The sequence below is a fragment of the Augochlora pura genome, chromosome 3 (genome assembly GCF_028453695.1).
Source record: "Augochlora pura isolate Apur16 chromosome 3, APUR_v2.2.1, whole genome shotgun sequence".
Lineage (NCBI taxonomy): Eukaryota > Metazoa > Arthropoda > Insecta > Hymenoptera > Halictidae > Augochlora > Augochlora pura.
In genome coordinates, this window is record NC_135774.1 from 31,245,522 (window position 1) to 31,269,058 (window position 23,537).

Consider the following 23,537-nt stretch of genomic DNA (forward strand, 5'->3'; position numbering starts at 1 on the left):
AGCAACACCCAATCCCCGGAATCTTGAATTTATCGAAAATTGGCTTTCGGTATAGTTTCGCTTTAAATGTTGCCGCGTTTCCCAATGTTTCCAATGTTGCGCACGCACATTCCCTCTCCTCCTTCATTCCGAGGCCGAGAGAAAGGGATGAAAACGTCAAGACCGGAGAAACGACAACGCTGTCCGCATGTGGGGCGTCGAAGTCGCCGATTTCGGGGACACGAGGTATCGGATATTTCGACAGGAGTTTCGCTTCTGGCGCGCCGCGAAACCATGTGAAACGGAACAGTAGTTTCAGCTACGGCTCTGTTAGGCTTAGGCTAGTCCGGGTTAGTCCGTGGTCGCCGGGATGCCTTGTAGGTGGCGCCATCCAGTCAGAAGGTATATGCCGGGCAGGGTGGAGGTGTCTGCGTCGTCCGCAAGGATACGACGTCGGTTGCCGCGACTGGCCGCGACGCCGCCGCGGTTCGCGCAGGCACAGGTACGAAGTGCGCGCGTTTTCGAGGCGGTATCACGGAAAGCGCAGAAGTGGCGTTACCACGTATCGTGTCCGATGTTGCTGGTATCTGGCACCGTTGACGGGCAGTGGCAGTGGTAGTAGCAGGAGGTTCGGCGGCATCGTCGGGTAGAGGTGATCAGGAAAGAAGAGGGAAACCGGGGGAAGGACAGAGATAGAGGCAGTTGTACCGCGCGGTGCAGTGCGAAAAGTGTTCGCGAAGGGGACCCCTGGTTCATCCCGCGAGTGTGTGGGTGGTGCGTGCGTGTGTCAAGCGAGCACGTAGAAACGTTGACTAGTGACGCACCGACACATGCACACACCGTGTTGGGAAAGGGGATAGAGAAAGACGGAAAACACGGGCTGCCGGATAATCGTTGTGCACGGTGTGCGGGTTTCGTGAAGGTGCGTCAAATGACAGTGAGGTGATCAATGTGCTTGAAACATGGCTGAGGAGCTGGTGGTCACCCTGAACCGCGGCGACTCGTCCGGATTCGGGTTTTCGCTCCTCGGCATCGCTGGCCTGCCGCACGTCATTTACGACATTGTCGAGAACTCGCCGGCAGCGAAGAGCGGCAAGGTAAGCCCAAATCCGAATCCCTACCTGTATACGAATCCGTGTCCGAACAGAGAGAGCCCGGTTCGACGATCGCAGAGGCAACCGCGTGCCCCTTACCAGAGGCGGCATCGGTTGCTTTCGAATCCGCCTAAAACACTCGATCGTCGTCCCGGCTACTAATGCCCAGGGACTAAGCAGTCGCTACCGGTTTACGGAAAACATTGCGAGCGGGACTGTTGGACGGCGATCTAGGCGCGACGAGTGTATGCCTGTCGGTACCAGAACTGCTAGAACGGTCAAAGGTGGCATCGCGAACCTGGCAACCCCATGAGATATGCATGCACTTTCAGAATCCTGCAAATGCAAGAGCCTGAAAATAACGCCCGGTGTATATCGACCCGTGTTATTATCACGAGCACCCTCTGTCGCCCCGTCTGTTTCTTCCTCGACCTCCGATTACTTTTTATTCTCACGCTTTGTGAGCGGTGTTGGTGCTTCTTGTATATACACCCGTCTTAACGTCGATGGTACGGCCGGGATGCTGATTGGCTGGGTGGGATCGGTTTAACGGCCACATTCCAGCCTGTCGGTCCCTCTGTCCGTGTGCTTCTCTCCTCTCCCTTTCTCTCTCTCTCTCTCTCTCTCTCTCTCTCTCTCTCTCTCTCTCGTTCCCTTTTTCTCTCTGTCTATCTCTCTCTTCTCTTCTCCTCTCGTCTCTCTTTTTCTCTTTCCTGTTTCCTGGGGAACGTACCCCTTCCCGACGGTCATACAAATTGGAAAATTTGAATCGGGACAGGACAGCCGGACCTTTTGCGCGTACATGCCGCCGGCTGTCTCGTTTTTCAACGGTCCGTCCTCGCGCGTTCACGGCGAAATATTTTTCAATGCAGCCATGTTTACGTGCCGGAATAGCAAATTCTGCTTCTATGACAAGGTAGATATAGATACTATATCGTGCGATGTCCGACTTCCGAGTCGCTCGGAACTACCTTGGCTTCTCTCGCTGCAACACGCGACGATTTATAAATTGTTTACGCGATTATTTCTCGCACTCCTCGCGCCGACTGCTCCCGTCGGTGCTCAAAAATACGTTTAAAAAAATCGTTACCCGCGACAGCCGGCGAATTCATCGAAAAGTAAAGATCAAAGGATCTGATGTACGGCCGTCCGTGTCGGACGATTAACACGATTCCGTCCGATGAATCGACTTTAAGTCATCGAAACTTTTTTCCCCTCCCGGTGCACGCAAGCGCGTCGTTATCCGTTTGCCAATTTTTTTTTTTGCGGCACCGGGTAATCGTCAAATTGAATTTATACCATTTCCCCTCCTGTGTTGCACAGAATAGATCGATTGCTTTCTCGGAACTGGTTCCCAATACCTGCGTCGGGAAGATGCGTGTGTATTTCGAATGGCAGATGTGAAATAGATTAACCGACGTATGCGTACCCGTTTGGAAACAACCATAAGGTGCGACGGAGATGGAAAATGCGTAGATCTGTAGACAGTTGTAGACGGAATATTTGAATGACAATTAGCCGGGGTGTATCGAAAATGGCGAAGTCATTTTATCATCGATTTCTCCACTATTACAGAATGTTACACATCTCCAAATTTCGTCCTACATCCAAAAGATTTTGATTCGAAGTCGTAGCCAGTTCGATGAATGAGTAATATGCTTTGTTAATGACAACAAAATGCTTGGTTTGTTTTAGTTATTATTCTAAGAATCAATAACACGTTCAAGAAGATCGTATCGCGATCATGTTTGTTTGTTTACATTCGCTCTTGACTGATATAAGTATATTTTTGGGCGAGGTGTCTCTCTCTCTCTCTCTCTCTCTCTCTCTCTCTCTCTCTCTCTCTCTGTCTGTCTGTCTGTCTCTCTATTTACGAATCGTGCCACCGACAAGTAATCAAAGCGAGTGTGCCGAAAATTGCGGGCGCGCATGCGCTCAGTTTTTGCACTCTACATAACTGTCATTCGCAAAAAGAATGCGTGCAACAGAGGAGCGTCTAGGCATTACGCGTGATTGGAATCTGCCACTTTGTGTCCAACCGTCCCTCTATATTTTTACTCCCAGAATTCTTAAAGCCTCGCACAGGATACGCGGAAGGTTGTGCTACATTGTATATGTATTACAATGCTGCACCTACTGTTCTGCTTAATGCAACTGTACAAATGATAATCAACTTATTTAGAACATTTATATCGCATCCAACGCGTCACCTGCCCCGTTGGTCGCCAGTGACCGATATTTACACATAGAATGACCTAACAATTTTTACTCTTTATTCGCAACTACAGAATATTCTCGCACCATTACTGTTTTTATCGTTGCACGATGACTGTCCTAACGGTTTCCACGAATCAACGTGTATTCCCATGGAGCACGCCGTAATGCGTCAGCAACTCGCGCGGAATTCAATTGACACACTGATAGAAAATTTACCGGAAGTGTTCGCTTTTCGATCGTTTCTCTGAAATTATTTTCAACAATCTCTGCTCGTACCGTTCGTCGGAATATCACGGAAACGATGTTCTTTCCTTAATTGATGTAACAGCAACGCGCGAGCTTCGCAGGTCGAAAGCAGGTGAGCCGACCATATTGGTAGCAGCTACCCTGGCTGCGTTATTCAACCCATACAGAGTACGCGTAACACATTTCCCGCATTGTTCTGCTGTCCGAGTTTCTCTACGAATTTCAAAAATTGCTTCTCCCCGGTAGAAACTTTTGCACATTAGCTGCCGATATATTCTTTCTAAAGAATTCGATAGAAATTGTAACAGATTGTTCACTCTCAATCCATTACCTCGTGTTACACATTCAAAACTAATCAAAGACCTCTTCGATAAGAATCTCACGAGAAGGTATTAAATACACCGTGGTAAGCAGTGAATCACAGTCTTCGAAATGACTTTTCTGCTTGTAAGAATATTTATTATAGGAAGCGCGCAAGAATAAATAGTAATTACTTGGAAATGGTATCAGAGTGAAGTTGAGACATCAGTTGATTAACCCTTTGCACTCGAAGCTATTTTAATTAGCAATATAAAATAATTTCTCTGACTTCCAGCATTCCTATTTCTTATGACAAGGTTCAGTTTATGAAATTTAATCTTGTGATTCCTAGAAAGTTACAAGTTTAATCATTTTTTAAATTTAAACATCGATAAGGTGTATAGAAATTATTTTAAAACGTGGTATAAGAATTTCAAAGGTACTTCACAGTCACCATTCTAGTGCAGAGAGTTAATAAGCAGGAATAAAATCAATGTTTGACTGAGGTAAGCAGCTTTGTCGACCATCTTGAAAGTGGTTGAAACAACGAATCGGTAACAATTACTAAACAACATTGGCGACTAACGCGCGGATAATTTACCTCGTTATTTCCCCGAGCCATCGCAACGTAGTGCCATACGATTCCGCGAAATGAATGGCTCGCGATTGCCTCGTATCAATTAGGGGAGCACGTAAGGAGTCGATTCGATAAGGAACGCGCGCGCGGGGTAATAGAAGACGGCCGCAATTGCGAAAACACGCGACGAACGCGGCGCCGCCGGGGGGGTTCCCCTCGGTTTCGATTCGCGATCCAGCTTTCGTTGGCCCGGCCAGGTTATGAAATTGCTTTCTTTTCGCTTCTGAAATGATCCCGTTGATCGCCGACTCGCCGCCCGTGTGTTACGTTATGCAACGGCCGTTGCGTGATAACGTAGCCGGAGAGAAGAACTTGAAGTTTCTCGGATGGCAGCGGCGGCACGCGAGCCCGACAATTAGCTGAACGCGCGTAGGTACACGTCCTCGAATTTCTCGAATTTATCGATCGATCGCTTTCTTGATAACCGTAAGACGAATGCGCCTCCCTGGTTTCCATAATTAACGCCCATCGTGTGCGCGCAGGCTCTCTCTCTTTCTCTCTCTCTCTCCCTGTTCCTGTCTCGTCCTCGCTTTCTCCCTCTCCCGCGGTCACTGGGCTCTTTACTCCATTTGAAACGAAAAGGGAGCGAGAAAATTGGATGCGCTAATTAAAGGAGCGAAAATAAGGAAGCGTAGAATATGGTCTGGACGCTCTGCTATTTTTTGGTTATATAGCACTTTGTTACCGAGACAAGTGGATGTTAATTTGCAAACGGGAGATAGTCCATCAGTTGCAGAAGTTTATGAGCTTGCCAGATTGTGCGTTGCTTTTTCTTTACTCGAATTTAAGAGCTGAACGCGTGTAGTTTTCGCAAATAGCTACAGATATACAGCATTCGAAAGATCTACGATTACTTATCTAGCAAAAGAACTCTTCTATTTGTTAAATAACAATAGCGATAACATGTATTTGCAATCAGTATTATCAAATTTAAAACGAGTTTACATAAACTGTCCACCGAAAACATCGATTCGCAGATTCTGGTATTAATATTATTTCTGTTCTTTATCGCAAATATCTCTATATAAATGAACATTCAATATTCCTCATAAGAGAGCGTGTTTTTTTTCGGAAAATTAATGCAGCGTTCTTTCAAATTGCGAACGGCATTTTTCGCATCCGCGAAATGCTCTCCCATTCGATCCGCAATGAATTATTCCGTGAAAGCGAAGGGTTGAATCCGGTGGTGGTCCCTCGGAGCTTGGCGCGGCGATATTGCATCAGGTCACCTGTAAAACCGAACCCGAGACGACTTGCTATTTATCTGACCCTTCTGCAACAGAGGATCGTCGTTACACACCAGGCTGTGTCCGTTGCACCTTGCGTTCACATTTGACGTATTAATTTCCGTAGAACTTGCGCGCGCGGTAATTCGATCCGAATCGATCGCGATCGAAAGTGGGACACGGTACGTGTCCGGTATAGCGTATCAAGGTGCCGGAGTGATACCGTGTGCTGCACGGCACACGGATCAATCACTTCCCCCGGACGTCCACGATATTTCGAGATTAACGAATTCATCTTTAATCGGTGCGCGAAGTTCGGCCCCGGCGATCGCGAGCACGGGATAGTTTCGCGCGGGAAGGACTACCGTTAAAATGGTAATTCCCGCGGTTATCGCGGCTGTTCCCGGGCTGCTGGACCCTTCGCAGTCGGGGGAGCTAATTCGACGATAAAAATGCTAAAGACAGCGGTGGTGGGCGCCAAGTTTTTCTGTGCTTTCACGAGGCTCGTGAAACGAGTTCGAAACTGCCGGTTCCTGCGAAGGTCCCTGGTATCTCGCCCGCGCGAGCGCGTCCATAAGAAGATACGGTTACGCGAGGATGGCCCCGTATAAATCGGGCCGGCGTATTTCACGGGGTTTAAGCGGACATGCCGGACACACCGTCGGCCGTTTCCCTCGTTAAAGAAAATGTAATTTTAGCGATCGGCCAAGGGCGTTTCTTGCGGCCGGTCTCGATTCCGCGGCCGGCACGCGCGAGAATGCATCCGGCGGGAACGCGTCGTGTCTCTCGCCTGCGCTCGCGCCGCGTCGCCGCGTTTTAATGGGTTCTCGTAACTTGCATTTCACTGGCACAGATACCCCGCGTGCCGCACGCGTTCCTTTCTTCGCCCTCTCTCCTATCTCTCTCCCTCTCTTTCTCTCTCTCTCTCTCTCTCTCTCTCTCTCTCTCTCCTCCATTTTTGTTTGTTGTTGTTGGCTGAATTTTTCCGCGAGCAAGTTCCCGGCCGGTACGCTTCCTCTTGTCCGCCGCGACGGAAAGGGGTCAACGACCACCGAAGGGTAGGGGCAGTCTTATTTCGCGTTGTCGCAAGAACGCTCGCGATTCCTTTTTCGGGGCGGCTCGGTCTCAGGGATTCGGGCTTGTCGCGATGCTACGGGATGAGAAATCGCAGAATCGTTTTCTGCGGAGAGGCTCGCCGGGACACGGGAAATCCGGGTGTGTTCGAGGGCGAAAATTCGCAATCATGCCGGAGATGTGAGTGCCGCTCGACCTAAAAATAGCTGTTCTAAACGTGAAACGGGAGATGTATCAGCGGACGACGATGCATTACCGGTCGTTTTGTTTTCCTTTTCCGAGGCTCAACCGGCCGGGAGTAACACAACGGCCCCTTTCGGCGCTGATACCGACGCCCGGGATGCCTTGAGAAATGGTTATATAACACGTATTTCTGGTTGATGGTTAAAAAGCCTCCTCCGTGCTCTGGCCGCGCGAGAGATTGCAACCCCGGTGTTGCACACGTGCCAGGGATCGTGCGACCGAGGGTGCAGCATCATTGACCAGTCAGGGGAGACGCCTCTTTTGTTGTCGTAAACATTTCTAAATTGGTCGGAGTCTTCGAAAAACATAAAAACACCGAAGAGACATCGAAACTTTGGAAGCGCTCGATTATTGGACCGTGAATCGATTGGTTCTCGCGAAGCGATGGGGATTCGAGACTCGATTATTATTACGTCCTCGGGGAGGTGGTATTGGTTACAACAAAGGAACCGCTTCCAAAGTATCGCCGACGACGAGGGATACGCTTATTATATAAACTCTGCCGATACGAAGAGATGGCGGCTCGCAAATGTACACAAGGAAGTCAAATTGTGCCAAGGATGTTACCAGAGACGATGGGAAGAAAGTCATGTCTGCGTGACGTTAACTGTTGGCCTCTGAATCAGCGTAGTTACGCATACGTGACACCGGCCATCAAGGTGTTGAATCGTGTCGAACACGAATTGTCAATTAACCTTTTAATGAACCTAAAGGATTGCTCCGAGTATGCAATTACCTTGCACAGCTGTTTAACGTGCCCTTGTTAGACTCTACGAACATTTTCGACTCAATCTGTCAGCACGTATAATTATACTTATCATTGGAAGAATTAGCATGCTGCGCTTCATTTCTTCGAGAGGTTTTACAAAGAGGAACACGGTCCTCAAAGATATATAAATTGACAACAAAATCCTAACATTCAGAGACATTGTGTTTCAAGGATCAATAGAACAGGATACATTTGCCCCCATTGTAAACTAACCATGAGTTCTCTACGATCAGCGTACCGCGTTGTTCATTGAAGTGTGGCAGCGTAGGAAAGGCTCCGCGCGAAGTTTCTCGCCAGCCGCGTGCGTGCCAAGTTCTCCATTGTAATCGGCATCGAGTTGGGTGGTATTTCCTGCAAGAAGCCAGCCGATCATCGCGGATTAAACGGCGTGCAAGCCGTCCGTATGTTTGAAGCATCGGCGGCGTCTGTGAGCCGTTTCTTCGTATCCCCGCGGAACGGAGAAGAGAGTATGTAGTCGGACGTCGGGCGAGCGGAAGGAAAAGGGGAGTTTACGGCCGAGGAAGAGAGGAAACAAAACACGGCGCGGCGTTCCGTTTCTTGCTCGTCCCGAGCCCCGACTCTCTTCCCCTGTTTGGCACGAGACTCGGCGTGAATAGCGAGCGAACGACATCTGAAAAACGCAACGGGACGCTCGGCTCCGCTCCGCTCCGCGCTCCACGCCGCTCCGGCCCCGCATTCTGAGCGTGACGAGAGCGCTCTCGATCCGCACACCTCTCTCAGTCGCGTGGTGAAGAATCGCTGGCGTAAATATCGTCTTATCTGCGCCTTGAATAGCAACGACCGGCGGGAAAACGAAACCGATCCGCGGCGAACGGGCGGTCGATAGAGACGGCCGCGCCGCGCCGCGCCGCGCCGGAATAATTATCGCGCGGCAGTTTTCCGCGATAACGGGGCGCAGCTGCGATTTTCCTTTTTCACGACGGAACGTGAACCGTTAATCCCGGGGTTCTTAACCTCCCCCAGCCCGCGCGAGCAGCTCGGCTACCCTTTAAGGAAAAAAGCCGGGGTGAAATAAATCCGGTGGATATATCGCCCCGCTGCCCGAGGAGCATTAATCGCTTGTTGTATAGTTGCGCCGAAATGCTAGTTTTCCGCTTCGAGGGTCTGAGAAGAATTCATGCATTCGCGTGTGCGGATTCACGGAAGGAAATGAAAACGGTGCTCTCTCGCAGTGCTTGTCGGCGGCGCCCGGGAATTTTTATCGAACCCCGTACCGTTTTATTTTCCCCGTATTTTTCTTAACGCGCTCGCTCCCGGTTGAATTAAAAGCGTTTCAATTAGAGACGAACGTATCCGCGAATTTTTTGATTCGACAGTGATTCCCTCGGTTACGCGTTCGCGTTCCAATGCAGATTTTTCGTTGCCGGATCCACGGTTCTCGAATGTCCGAGGCTTTTCATTCGAGGTCGACGGCGCGATGGAAATTGAAGCGATGGGGAATTATTCGACAGCCTCGATGATGGTTGTTAACGATAAATTTATCTGACAGGAAAACTGTAAAAATTTACAGCGTTTCAGAGGAACGACGAATAATATGCAAACGAAAAATAATATATGCTCGAGTTGAGAAATTTATATCATTAAGTCAAGAACCAGATATTGGTCATTTTGAATCGCCCTGTGGGGGACGATCCTTAATTTTGCACAGGACTCGGCGTTTCTGGATTATGCACCGAAGACGAAGAAAATGACTGCAGCGAACTTTCCGCGGTGCATTATGCGGACGTTGCTCGGCAGGTGTATTTTTCAGTAAACACGCTCCCGCGGGGAAAATAGAAAAGTTCGGAAAATATTGTCCACTCTGAGCTCGGCGTACAATTTTGTGGCCGCCCGGCTTCAATAAACAACGAAGCCTTAGCACGAAAGGCGGATCGATTAACCATAAAATTCCGGCGCCAAGAAAATCGAAGGAGACGCGTTGGTAGAACCGAGCGACCACGAAACTCGCTTCTACTATAGAAACTGCATACCTTTAGAATCTACGGAGAATATTTGTATAGAGAATCGTTTAAAAGTCACTTTGTAGAATCCGCAAAGAACGTTCATCTTTCATTTATGGTGTACGTAAACGTCGAGCAATCATTGAATAGCATTTTGTCGTAGAATTTGTACAAGCTTGTAGAAACTACAAAGAGTATTCGTTTGTTGATACAAACCGATACGCTTTGAGATCGTATGTGGATTTATAAAATAAAAGTAAACAATTTCGTTCGTACCACAAGCAATCTTTTTCGGTGATCTCGCTCGTCGTAAAACGTAGCTCGGAAATGGAAGCTTGCAAAAAGATCTATTCATAAGGATTACTACGATGTTTGTTGAGTCTAGGATGTCAGAGATTTCTGCAACTAAAAAATACAAAGGAATTGGAGCATCCGATTAGAAAATTCAATAATATCTCAGCTTTGTATTTACCACAACGCTCGAACGAAAGAAAATTCTCTGTTATCTCGTTGTCATTCGAATTCGGTACGAAGCCGGGAACACGCGCGACGATCTAGTCTACACAGAGGCATGTCCGTCGCGTTCGCAGGCTGAAAGTAGGTTGCGGGGGATTAGAAATCATTTTTTAACGGGACTTTTCTGCATCGTTATCGTTTGATCCGGCGATTTAGATAAACCGCGTTGAAAGTAAAATTTACGATGTATCGCGTGCTATCGTTTTATCGACGAGCGGATCGAACGCGCGAGACGAGAGGGCAGGAGGAGAGGCGCGATAAGTTGGTTGTTACGTTACCGAACGCTGGCAAGCAACGCGGAAAAATCGGCCTTTATCCGGTCGCCGGTAGGAAAGCACACGAGCGAGCGAGCGGGGGCCGCGTTTTTCGTCGACTACCGACGAAGAAAAACGATTGACCCGGCGCGGCACATAAATTCGAATCTTCGACCCTTCTTTTCGCGTTAGCTCGATGGCTGCTTTACGAGGTTGAATCGATTCCAATTTGGGTCGGGATATAACGCCGTTTGCGGACTCCGCGACAACCACTCCACCCGGGGCTCCAGAAAAATCGCGTTGGCTTTCATGCGACTTATAGAGAATGAAGAGAAAAAGGGTACGAGATCGCTCGTAAATGGACGGCGATACTTCAAAAATAGACTGCGCCCGCGTCCGTGAATTGAAATTCCTTTTTTTCCAGATTTCACTGATCTGCTGCGGCCTCCGCTCGCGCCCGGTGCTCGAAAGACAATGCGACTTCCTCCTCTTTTTTTTTTTTTTTGTCGGGGACACTGTCTAATGATTCACGCACTAGAAAACTGCGTAAAGTTATGTAACGTCGTATTAGTGTAGACAGTGAAAAGAAAGAGTGCTTCACGATTTGTTACGTAGAAAATGATTTTGCTCGAGTTCTCTTCCAATGTATAATTCGTAGGGTATCCAGCATTAATGACTACCAGGAAATCCTAACTTCTAACAGACTCTGTAATAATTTACTAAAATGCAATGACAAATCCGCATGTGATTTTGCGATCTTCTCTAAAAATTCATTTGTTCTTTCTCTATGGTCCGGATAATTGTTGCGGACAAATTGTCTTTTAAAGGGAACAATTCGTCCGTATCGTTCTATCGTTACAGCCGAGCAGTTTGCCCTCTCTCTCTCTCTCTCGCTCTTGGGCGTGATCGAACGCCAAAATACAGGCAAATAGATGCCCGAATACCTCGGAAGTGTCCCCCATCCACCGTCTCCGATCCACACCGGCTCGAGATTCGCGTCTTATTTTCTTATCCGAAGTGGAGCATCGATTCCGCCCATCGAAAACGATTTATACTTCTAAACCGCGGCAGCCACTGAAAGATGAAGGGCACTTTGGCACCTGGGGGAACATCGCGCGGCGATAACTGTCTTCTTGGCGTCGTCACCCTTCTTAGCGACCCTCGAGCCTTCTCGATACTCGCCGATAAGAATCGACTGCTCCGTCAGGTGCAGCCAATCTCCGTTTCCGCGTCGGCTCGTCTGGACCCGAAACGAGCCCGAACGACGCTATTCTGGTTTAATTGATAATGCATCGACGGGCTAGATGCGAAGTTTTTAATCCAGTAATGGAAGGCTGGCTTCCCAGCGCTGTATGAAAAACGCGAGAAGCATTCCTCGGACGGCGAGAGCGAAGTCTTGGCACGGAGCTTCGGGAGTTCTACTTGAAGAGCACTATTCGAATTTAAAACCCTAACATTTTCCGCCGAGACTCTGAGATATCGCTCGTGCCGCGCCTTCTCGAAGATTCTATGTTACTTCGATGCACAGTTTGCAGACTGTTCGAGGATATATTGAACCTCGAGGGCGTTCGTCAAACTTTGCGTTCGAATGTCTGATGAATCAAATTTAACATTTCTGATAAACTAGCCAACAAACTGCAAAAATAATTTTGATCCTTTGCGAACTAGAATTCCTCCATAAGGTGCCAATAATATATTTCCCATTGTTTCAAAGAAGAAATAACGTGGAATATGGACTTTGCTTGCTTCCCGAGCCGATGGGGAATCTGTCTAGAAAATATTGCGAAACTTCACCGTACGTTCGTACATAGTTTAAGACAACAAGATCCAACCGATCGGAAGATGCTGATCGACACCCGTACATGTAGCAACTGCTGGGGATCGGTACAGGGAGAGATCACTGGATTCACAGACGTCCCCAAGGCCTCATCGGATTAAATCGACCCAATTCCCGGTAGAATATCGCGAGCACCCGGAACTTTAAACAGAGAATTTCGCCATAAATCCCGGCGCTAATCCGCGAAAAGTATTTTCAGGCTGACGATGGCGATATTGCCGCGCGAGCCCTGAAACGCGATAAAAAAGCGTGACGCGGCCGGTCAAATGGATTTCCCCGGGATCGTCGTCGGTTCCGGCGGATCGCTTTTATGTCTGCCGTGCGATCGAACGTGATAATGAGGCTGCGAGGAAAAGTATTAATTAAGGATCAGCGCGACGTAGGCACCACTTTATCAGGGAAAGAGGGCATCGTTAACGTTCCGTTGCGGTTTAACGAATGACGCGGGGCTGGAGAGCGCGGCGCGGGTGGCGAACGAGTCGGAAAGAGAAAGAGAGAGAGAGAGAGGGAGAAAGAGGGGGAGAGGAAGCTAAACCATTATGTTGCGTTAACGTAACGCTGCCGGGAAATGGGTTAAGGACGTTAAGGCCAACCCTCGTCGCTGCCGGGTGAAGAGTGGGAGCAGACGAAGCAGGGTATACCCTATGGCGATGCTCTAGCAAAGAGCGAGCGAGAGAGAGAGAGAGAGAGAGAGAGAGAGAGAGAGAGAGAGAGAGGACTCTGTGGACCGAGCTTTGCTCTCGAATTACCTGTGCTTAGGTCACCTTTGCGCGCGAAGAAATTCGCAATTCCGCTCTGCTCGGTTAAAAAGAGAGTCCGGTCGGCCAGCACCGGGGGAAATGCGAGGATAATCATTCGGGACCATGATCTACCCACTCTTTGATTCACGACATCATAAACCGGGGAATTTCAATCGAAATGCGTACTTTCATGCTTTATGGCTGTGATCCACGAAGCGACGGGATTACTGTATCCCTCGACAAAGTTAACCGATTTTCTCGTCGCTAACGATCACCATCGGAATTAGCTCCGTGCAGTTGTCGACGCTCCTGAATAGAGTACTTCGCGGAATGACCAGGATCTTTTTGTCCTGGAAAAATTTCGACGCTCGTTTCGAACGAATTTACGCGATTGATGCAGTCCTTTAAATTTCTGTTTCTTATAATCTTAATTTTATACAAGAATCCCAAACGAAGACGTTGCTTTGAAATTTGAAATTTTCATTGGAAGGAGGAGTATGTATTTCGACAGTCGATTCGTCATCGATTCCCTTATGGTAATTAAGAGGTCCCCAACTGCTCGAGCGATGGGAGTCTGAATAATGAACGAATTCGCGGAGTCGTGAACACCTGAGGCCCCCTCCGGGCCGAGGGAAGATTGATTAATTAACAAGTGAAAACACGGGGATGCGTATTTATAATGATTAACCCCCGCCAGGTTAGCTCACGGTTCATTGAATAGCTGTTGCATTGCGTAACCGTAAAAATAGCCGCGGTTACGTGTACGCACACGTTGCATCGAGCCGGTGTAAAATTATAAAGCGGACCCGGCCTTTTACTTAAAGTGAAAGTCGTTGCACTGGAACACGTACAAATTGTACCGATCAATTCCGTTCCCCCGTCCCTCGACGCCGAGGTTTTCTGCGTTTCTGAATATCAGAGTTCAGCCGGAGCGGTTTTCGTCGATACGCGGGAACACACACAACACAATTGCTTTCGGTTAGACGGACGCGGCCGAGAAACCGGACGATATCATAATCTATATGCAGATGCCGCGTGCCGCGATCGTCGATCGAACGGCATCCGATAGAAAAATTGAAAGCTATTACACGTTTTTCGAAGCGGTCCGTCGAGGATCGAGTTCTCTCGACGGCCGTTCGAGATTGGAAATTGGAAGGCAGAAATGAAAAACCGAAAGTTCTCGCGTTGATGGCCGGCAATTAATAAATCGCGAGCAGAAAATTGGAACGTCCGCGGAGCGCTTGAAAGTTCGGGACCGAGTGCCTCCGCGATGGAAGTTGCGGATCGTAAATTGATAATCATAAGCTCGGCCGGGTATCATCATCGCGAAGTTGGACATACAAGAATCTCCCTGTTCGCCAGGCCGGACGCGAAAAAAATTCGACGTTGCGAACTCGTTAAAAGTTTTTAAGCCTGAAACCGAAAGTCTGCCGTGGGCCGCGGGAGCGGCGAGGGACGGTCGAAATTTCGCATCGGGGCTGCGAAGAGAGCCGAGACAGCTCGCGGTGGTGGATGGCACGGGGCGAACGGGCGAACGGGCGAACGGGCGGCCTGTAATTTTAAGGAACGACGTTGAAAGATGCGGCGTGATCACCCCGAGGTAAGGCCAGTGGTCGGTCGATCAGCCCCGCGATCCCGATGGTTAAATATAAAACTGTCTGTGTATCTGGTGTGCACTTCGGGCACGGAATTAGCCGCACTTGAACGTAAATTACACGGATTCGGATTGAATCGCGGTTACTCCGACGCAGATTATTTATCGTGCCGTGAAAGCTAACAATATCCGATGCCGAACGCTAAATCGAAGCTCTTCGTAGACGTCTCGCGAGTGTTACGAGCTATTAGTACGCCGTCGCACTCTAATACGGTGTTTGTGCCCAGGTAAAATTACTGTAATTGGCAATCGTTCAATAATCCATACGTTTCATTATGTGATTAAGCGGCCGTTGCTACGCGCAAAGGGCAATAATTGAGCTTTAATTGGCAATCGAATTATCGATGTCGCCTATCGCGGGATATACGTGTGCACGTTGCCGTTCTTCTTTCGGCGCTCCAATTACCGTTCAATCATTCATTATTTTTGCGCAATGCGTCGATCGACTATACAGAATTATTCGCCTCTTCTCTCCTAACGTGCCCGCCATCTTCCCTTCCTCGATTCTCTGCATTTCGAGCGCGAAATTGCGATCTTAAATATGCAACGCATTTCCCTGCAACAAAGAAACGCTCTCTCTCTCTCTCCCTCTCTCGCTCTCGAATGCACTTGCATTATCGCGAACATGGAACTACTGCCAAGCGAAACGGGTTTCTACTTGATTCGCACTCTCTCAGATTATTCAGAAGATATTAAATATTCTAAATAAATCGATTCTACAGAAAGTACAAAATTGTGAGCGAATTTCGAAATATTTTTACACCGATTCTGATCATATCAGCCATCACCTTTGCCTATTGTATTTCTTCTCTTTCGATTTACATATGATCGGCGTTTCATTAGATGATTCTAGTCTCCGTATTATCCTCGTTTATTTTAATTTCCCGATTACGGTGACAGGTGATTCAAATTTCGTTTCGATTTAATAGAAACGATCGGCAAGCCATATTTATCGAACGAGTCCGACTCGTTCTTACAGTCCAAGGGGTTAATGGCTGCGCGGTGTATTTTTATTAAAGAGGCCGCGGACGGCCAATTTATCCTCGAAGCGTTGTCGGCCGGATGAAAGTTAAATATATCCATTTTTCAATCTCGGCGTTTGCTTCCGTTTCCGACGGACCGAATCTCCGGGTAACAAGATCACGGCGATCGAAATACCGGGATTCATAGGATTCCTGTGCTCGTGTCACAAGATTCCCGGCAGCCGTAGGTGCGGTCCCGCGGTGTACACGTGTATATATAGGTGGCATTATACGTTATCGGAAACGTAGATGAACACGTTTCGATGCGGCTCACGGTCCATCTGCCCGGCGGGCGGTGGCCATTTTTATACGCGCCGCGGCCGCCGGGAAAGGTATTTTCCCGTCGAATGGGAACAATTTTTCATCGGTAAGCAAAACTCTCGGGGCGCTGGTATTTTCGCTGGGAAATGAAAAACATCGGTGGAAACGGCATGGGACGCGAATAATCATGGAAAACGGAACCGCTGATGGAACGGTGGTGAAACGAGAAATGGATGGGCATAATCGAACCTTATAAGAGCAGAGAAATGCTCGAAACAAGCGAAGAGAACGATATCCTCGTTTGCGAAAAGGTTAATAGCGGCCGCGTTATAATCGCTTCGGAGACCGCTACATACATATTTTCTCGGCTCCTCAAAATATCGTCGTAAAGCGATCGTTCAGCTGGGAATCAGAGTCAAAGGGACATCAGAAACTCGTTGATGCAACGTCAGCCGCCCGTGAACGCATAAACATGCCGGTTACCGTGCATTCCATTATTTCGAGCAATTTATCGTCGGCGCCCGATGTTCCCGCTGCAATTTTTATGCGAGATCATAACGACTCGGCAAACGGTCGGCAAAGACCGTCGCGCGGCAAGCGGGCTCGCGTAAAAAAGAAGAGTTACGGGAACGGAGTGGCCGGGCGCGACGGGGGCCGGTCGGGGGTGGAGAGGAAATGACAATCGTGAAGTAACATTTTAACGAGTTTACTCGCTCTTGCCTGGAAGAATCAGGATAATACGAGGTCGCTTACCAAGTTATACGGCTCTTTCGCTAAATTTAGCCCCCTCCCTCCCTCCCTCCTTCTCTCTCTCTCTCTCTCTTCCTTTCTCTCTCGGGTACCACCCGCGCTTCCCCCCGCGGGGGCAAAAGAGACGAGAAAACGACGCCGAGGACGGCGATGAGAGGAGAGGAGAGGAGAGAGAAGCCCGCGTAAAAGCGAGAGTGCGCCGGCTCTCCTTCTCTATTCTTTCGCGCCTCGCGACACGGTTTCGCAGAATTTAAGTTCGCCTCGGCGAGAGAGCCCGAAACGACAAATTTTCCCCGGCCTGCCCGGAGGAACGCCTGTTACTTCGGGATTTCTTTATCCACGTAATAACGGAAAATAAAAGCGTGCGGTAAGTGGTCGGAACACATACCGGGGCGGAAGCGCGCGGAATTTACGAGCGTGGAGCACGTATTCATCGGGAGAGAGACTATACCGAGAGAAGAACGCCGTCGTACGGGGAGAATCGGATCGGCCGATCGACCGAGGGAATTCAGAATTCATACAGAAATTGGCGGATTTAATAAAATATTACGAGCCGGTCTCGTTGCGCCCCGCAACTTTGACGTCGCTCGGAAAAACCTGTGAAATATTCATGGTGAACGCCATCGGGCCTTGGCCCGCGACGACTTGCGTGCAGAAAGTTAGCCGGTGCCTGATCAAATTATATTTCTATGGTCGAAGGTGCATCGGTTATGCATTTGTTCGATTCAGTTTCCGAACTCTTTGGTCGTCTAGCTCGTGATCGCAAAAGTCCCGCGTCTATTACCGCAACAGCTTCGCCAGCAAATATTCCACCAACGTCTACCAATTAATCTATTAATTAATTGCTTGTTGCAACGGTACGTGTTAACTCCTCGTAGTATTATTAGAAATGATTAAGTTCGCGCTCCGGCGATTTTAATCAATAGCGCCGACGAAAACACGATCCACCGGAAGTGTGCCCGGTCCAATCTGTGGCCGAGGGAGGAGCACTCGCGTCAATCTAGCTCGATCAAACGGCGTGCATCGTGTCGGCGGCGAAGTATTCCAAGCATTAATAAATCAGACGGGCAATTGAGCGTTAGAGCATCGAGGTCTTAGATCGGCGAGGCCGGAGACGATCCTAGACAATGAACTTGAACGATCCACCGTTCGATGGAGGGAGCAAGGGAGAGATAGAGAGAAAGAGAGATAGAGAGAGACGCAGCCGAGCGCCTGCGATTTCCGCGAAATTCGTGCTACGGATCGGAAAAATTGGGTTCACGGAAGTGGAACGAATCGCAGCCGTAGGATTGCACCGTGCTCCGTGCACGCGACTGTGTGCTTACCGGTGGTGGACCCGCTATGAATATGCATACACGCTTATGCGCAGGCGGCGCACGGCGCGGTGCAACGCGGTGCAGCGCGGTGCAGCGACGAGCGAATTCGTGCTCGTTAGTTTCAGCCAGTTGGTGGCACGGCCGCTGCGTTGCCACGTTGCCGCAATCAAATTAAATCGGACAAGAAAAACGAGATTCCGATTGCTCGGCGTAGACACATTGCGCGCCGATAGATTTGCGAGGGCCGAGAGAGACACACGGGAGAAACTGCCGTGATATTCCAGGTCCGAAGCCGCCGTGACTTTCCATTTCCTCTGTAAGAGCGCGCCGCGGGATTGGAGACCGTACGGAGCACTCAACGCCATTTTGCAAATACCATATAATATCGACCTAATCTCGACGGTGTGCGAAAACAAGGCGTGCCCCATCGATCGCGGCCAATTCCATTCGAAACGATTGTTTCATTTAACTTTTTCACTGACGGGCTGATCGCGTATGCGGTCGAAACGACCCTTCTCCACTTTTAACACGATGCCCGCACGATATCCGAGGGGATCTACAGAATATCATAATTGCATATTACTAAACTTCATGCTAAAATTTGTTGCGTAGCGTCAATGTATCATATTTATCAAGCCTAACGCTCTTGTTCGAGATATCTAGCCAGCTAGACTTTTCCCTATGACTAATCACTCGAATTGCACGCAACATGTTCGCTATCAGCGGCATATACATGCGGCGTTTACAAGCCGGTACTTCATCTAAAAATAGTACGTAGCAAAATAATCGGGAGGCCCATTACTTTCGTTTGCTCGATCATTTTAATATTTTACACGGGGGGCACGCTGCGTTTAACGCCGAACCTACACGTTGTTTTACAATACACGCGATATCCATTTATAACTACCGCTCGAAAAACAGTTGATTTGCCAAATTCTGTATCACGTAACAAGACGATGCTATTTATAATCTATTTACCACTCGAAGAATCTATTCTTTGAGCGATGTTTGACCGTTTGCTGGTCGCGGCGCAGGCGAAGAGCGAATCGTTCCCGATTGAACACCGCAGGAAGGCGGCTCATCGGGGCTGCACGATCTATTATCACGACACGGCGCAAAGAACGGTTTAAACGCACCTCGTTCGTTTCAGTTACCAGCCTCCGCAGCCACTGTGCGCTTTATTGCGTCTTCCGTTCAAACAGTCGCGCAGCTGACGTAACTGTTCGACGCGCTTGTTCGCCGCGCCGAGGAAAATGTTGAGCTTTCGTACGTCGTTCGGCGGCTCGCCGCAGATCGTGGGATTAGGGCAAGTGGTGAAGACCGGGCCGTCGTTCCATAGGAGATCGAAGCCGCCTATCCTGGTCTCCAGGCCCGAGAAACGACCCTCGAGGTCGAGCACGTTCAAGGTGTCGTCGATGAGATCGAACTTCAGTCGATAATCCTCCGTGTCCGTGCCGGTCAACGCCGGGGACGCGTTTATTTCGAGCAGCCACGGCTTCAAGTCCTCGTCGAGCAAGACGTCGTAGCCGTACAGCTCGAACGAGTTCCTGCCCGGCATGATCACCGGCTGCACGGCCAGCAAACTGGCCATTATCACACCTGAAACGTCGCCTTTATCAACATCATTGCGGGTGCCCGCGCGATTCTCGACATTCTACGAGCGTGTAGCCGGCAAATCAACGATTTATCCTGCTGACGAATCTCATCGCCCGGCGACCGGTTATCGCGCAATTAAACGCGGTAGGTTGCCCGCAACTTTTAGAGAAATGATTTCAAGCTTTATCCCCTAGATGCGGGAGAAGAGATTGTGGAAATAAAATATGAGGTTGTCGTGCTGCCACCGAGTGGTTGACGGAGCTCCTACGCCGTCGTGTGCAAGGGTTAGAAGTGGTCTTCCGAGGATGGATTACGGTTAAGAAATTCCATTTCGAACGGATCTCTGGGAGCAGACTACGGGGAACGACGTGTAGGAGGAACGTGACTTCAAGGTTGAGCGCGACAGCGGACACGCGTAACATATTTAATGGTGCGATAAACACGGAATAGGAAGTGTGATTTATTGGCGGCGTGGACGAGAATTGGAGCAGCCGAGTTTATTACCCGTCCGCGATATTTTTCCACTTTCCTAGCTCGCGCGAACATAGGCGTCGCACGATTCAACCAAAGCGAGTTCGAGCAAGAAGAACGAGAAGGGAAAGCTTCTCTGTCGCGCAACTTCCTTCGAACTAGCTAACTTTCCGCGAGCATCTTAACCGGAAGACTGACCCGCGATCCTTTGGAAGAGAGTCTCGACGGCTTCGACCCCGTGCCTGGCGGTCAGATACTCCCTGACCTTAACCAACGCCCACTTGCACCCTTGCTTCGTCTCCTTCCTCGCCTCGGCCCCGTTGCTTTTCAGCTGTATCGCCATGTTGGTCAGATGCACCCTGTTGTCGTCGATGTTGTCCAGATCGAACAGCTCCGTGGACAGCCGGGCGAACCCCTCTCTGGCCAGCCAGGCCCTCAGAGGGTGGAACGAGGTCACCAGTCCGTAAATACGGAGGTCGAACTTCCTCCCTGCAAAGGTTCACACAGAAACTTTCGGCACGTTTGCGCACGGAGAAACGGCCGATAACGCGTCGCGGAGCACCGGCAAGCCTCGGGAAGACCTCCGAAGAAACTGCCTTTGAATCGTTCGACATTCAGCCGCCTTTCTCTTCTTTCGGCATCGCGCGCCCACAAAAGCCCGCGGATTTCAGCTTCAGCCCCCGCTTTCGAGGCCATTGAAGCATCCGTCGCCGCGTTACCGGCATTCTTCGAGGCGATAAGCGGTCCGCAGCCGCGCCGCCGGTCTTTTCCAAATCGCCGATACGTGGTCTAAACCTCGAGCGCGATCGGCGATCGTTCGACCAAGGATTTCCCTCGAAACGCGAATCGGCCGCTTCGATCGCGAGAAGGACTTCCAGATCGTCTCAATCAACTGAAAATTCCAGGGCTTACGGATCTCCCGGTACTTCCAGCTCTCTGCATTAGCGGTTCTCTGAAGATTTTAGCGTGTTTGCGATGAATTACTTGAACCAACCACCTCCGTTTCGAGGTTCCGGCCACGTTTAGGCGATCGGGGCCACGAACCTGCCAGGAGATAAGGATTCTCCACGTATTTCTGCACGATGAAGGTCTCCATCGGGGTCTCTAGCTGCTGGCAATTAAACTCCTTCGCCCTCCACTCGGCCAGGTCCTTCAGCTTTCTGAAGAGGAAGATTCCTTTACCCTGCGATCTCCCGGCCGGCTTCACGATCCACGTAGCCCCCGGTTGCTGATGATACTCCTCGGTGAACAGCAGATAATCGTTGGGCAGCTCGAAAGTCAACGGCATTGCGTCGCACAGTTCCGCTTCCGCGATCTTCTTCGACTTCAGCAACAGCTTCTTGTAGCGTCTCAGGTTCCGATAGAGATAGTTCTTGCGTGTCAGCTCGTAATGGTTCCGAAAGTGGGGGATCTTCTGATGGGGCATCAGCTTCGCGTCCAGTGCCTGGCGGGCGTCGTTGGTCTCGCACCACCACAGATGCCAGCCGAGATCGTTCGGATCGGTGATCTTGAGAACGCGGTTTGCAACGAATGCTATTATCGATTGTTGATTAGATTAGGAATAGTTGCTCTGCCGGGATATAGTTCGGCCGAATATCGGGCAATTTGTTAGGGGGGCGGGGCTGGCTGAATTGCTAGATACTGCTTCGGCATATTTATGAGGTATTAAAGAGGCACGGGAACGGGATCGATATCTCGGGCGCCGGCGATGCCATCGAACATTCGCGCGGGGAATAGCCAAAATTTGATGAAAATTTGCTCGTCGAGGCTACCGGCTCCCGTTTATCTTTCATCTCGAGCACAGAAGAGAATTCAGGAAGCTACATGCTCGAGTTAAGAGAGTAATCTCGTCATCTATTGTGTCCAGCATCGCGCCGGTAGGTTATCAACCCTTTCCACTCGAAGCTATTCCATCTCCGAAACCAGCACATTTTTAACGTTGTTTCAAGCATAACGGAACAATTATTCCGAAACGCGACACAGTTTATTCTCAAGGGGGGTAAAGCAATTTAGTCAAGCAGATACGTTTCGATGGCTCGATTGTATCAATCAGAGTGCTTCTCTATGTACTGAACAGTTTAATGGTAGCTACTCGCCACTCTGCTAAATTACTGGCCGAGGTCTGAGCCGGCCTTTAGATCGAGTGTTGACCCGAACGGGGCGCCACGAATAAATCTAATAAGTGTCCGAGAGAAGGGGGAGACACGTTCAGGTAAAGCCGAGGCGCCGAAAAAAGGCGGAATTACCATCAGCGAAATTAAACGTGTTTCCCCAGAGCCCCCGGGGGGCGGCACTCTATTCACGATCTAGGATCAAGGCTGGCGTTGTTCGCCGGCAGACAATGTGGATTTTCGCATAATCGTGGCCCACGTTCTTCCATACCGGGGAGGATAACCGGGCGGCGGCTTTTAACACGGTTCTGCTCGACCGTGGTAGCCTAAAGGGGGATCTCGGAGGTCCGATTTCCCACCCTCCGGCCACGGATCTCTCCTAGTTAAGGTCGCGGCTCATGAATAAGGGACATTCCATTACCTGGATCCAACCTCTCGCCAGCATCACCTTAACCTGCGTCGACGGAAAGTCGCAGCGAAACTTCACGATCTTCTCCTCCTCGGTCTGCTTCTTTTTCGCGGTCGAATTCCGCAGTTTTCGGTTAGCCGACGGGCTAGGCTTCCCCGTCGCGGTATCCGCGGTTTCCCGGACAGACGGTGCCTGCTTCGACATATTTTTACCCGTGCGGTTTCGTCGGCCCGCACGCGTCTCGCCGGTCCCTCGAAACAATCGAAGAAGAACGCGTTGTTTATCGCGACAAATAAATATCCGTTGCGCAACGCTGCTCGTGTCCGAGCAGCTTCAATTCCTGCGGATTTCGTTCTTCCGCCGCCGTAATTGGATTTACGCGTCCCGGATTACGTCTGACTGGCTGAAATTGCAGCTTTGGTTTGGCGTTCTTCAGTTGGCCGAACGAATTCACCCGGCATATTCCGCGGAAAGAAAAATGCTTTATGTAATGCCTCGATTGGAGGCACGCCTGGCCCCCCCGCACGCTCCCATGGAAATTATTAGAATATCCGGTTACGTAAAGAAACTCGGCTCGCGCGTCGCCTGCCAATTTCGTTCCTCTTCTTTATTGAAATTGTCACCCGGTGCGGGAACACACAATTCGGTGCGCCCCCTCCGGATTTTGACGAGGCGATTGCAGCATCAAATATTATTTATTGGTAGTTCCAGCTTCGGACACAAGGAATGGTCTCGCAATTTCCTATCGCAGTTATCTTCTTCCGGACCGTAACAATCTTCCAACAGGATCCATTACGTAAGCTCGAGTCATCAGACATTCATTTGTTTTTTATTCATCTTGTTCGCCTTATAAA

The 23,537-nt window shown here is 49.7% G+C and overlaps 2 protein-coding genes across 4 annotated transcripts in view; one reads left to right on the top strand and one right to left on the bottom strand.

Annotated features, from left to right (window-relative positions):
• Window positions 1-398: 398 nt before the first annotated feature.
• Window positions 399-23,537, top strand: part of Efa6 (Exchange factor for Arf 6) — a 61,134-nt gene continuing 37,995 nt past the window's right edge. For all 3 annotated transcript variants that reach the window (XM_078197151.1, XM_078197149.1, XM_078197153.1), the window contains exon 1: window positions 399-1,076. In XM_078197151.1, coding sequence (XP_078053277.1) covers window positions 942-1,076 — 135 coding nt within the window. In that variant the 5' untranslated portion in view covers window positions 399-941. The remainder of the gene's footprint in view (window positions 1,077-23,537) is intronic.
• Window positions 19,247-22,887, bottom strand: LOC144467560 (putative tubulin polyglutamylase TTLL9). The gene is made up of 4 exons (XM_078176418.1): window positions 22,696-22,887; window positions 21,208-21,670; window positions 20,362-20,652; window positions 19,247-19,695 (listed from the first exon to the last, which is right to left on the bottom strand). The coding sequence occupies exons 1-4, from the start codon at window positions 22,885-22,887 to the stop codon at window positions 19,247-19,249; spliced, it is 1,395 nt and encodes a 464-aa protein (XP_078032544.1).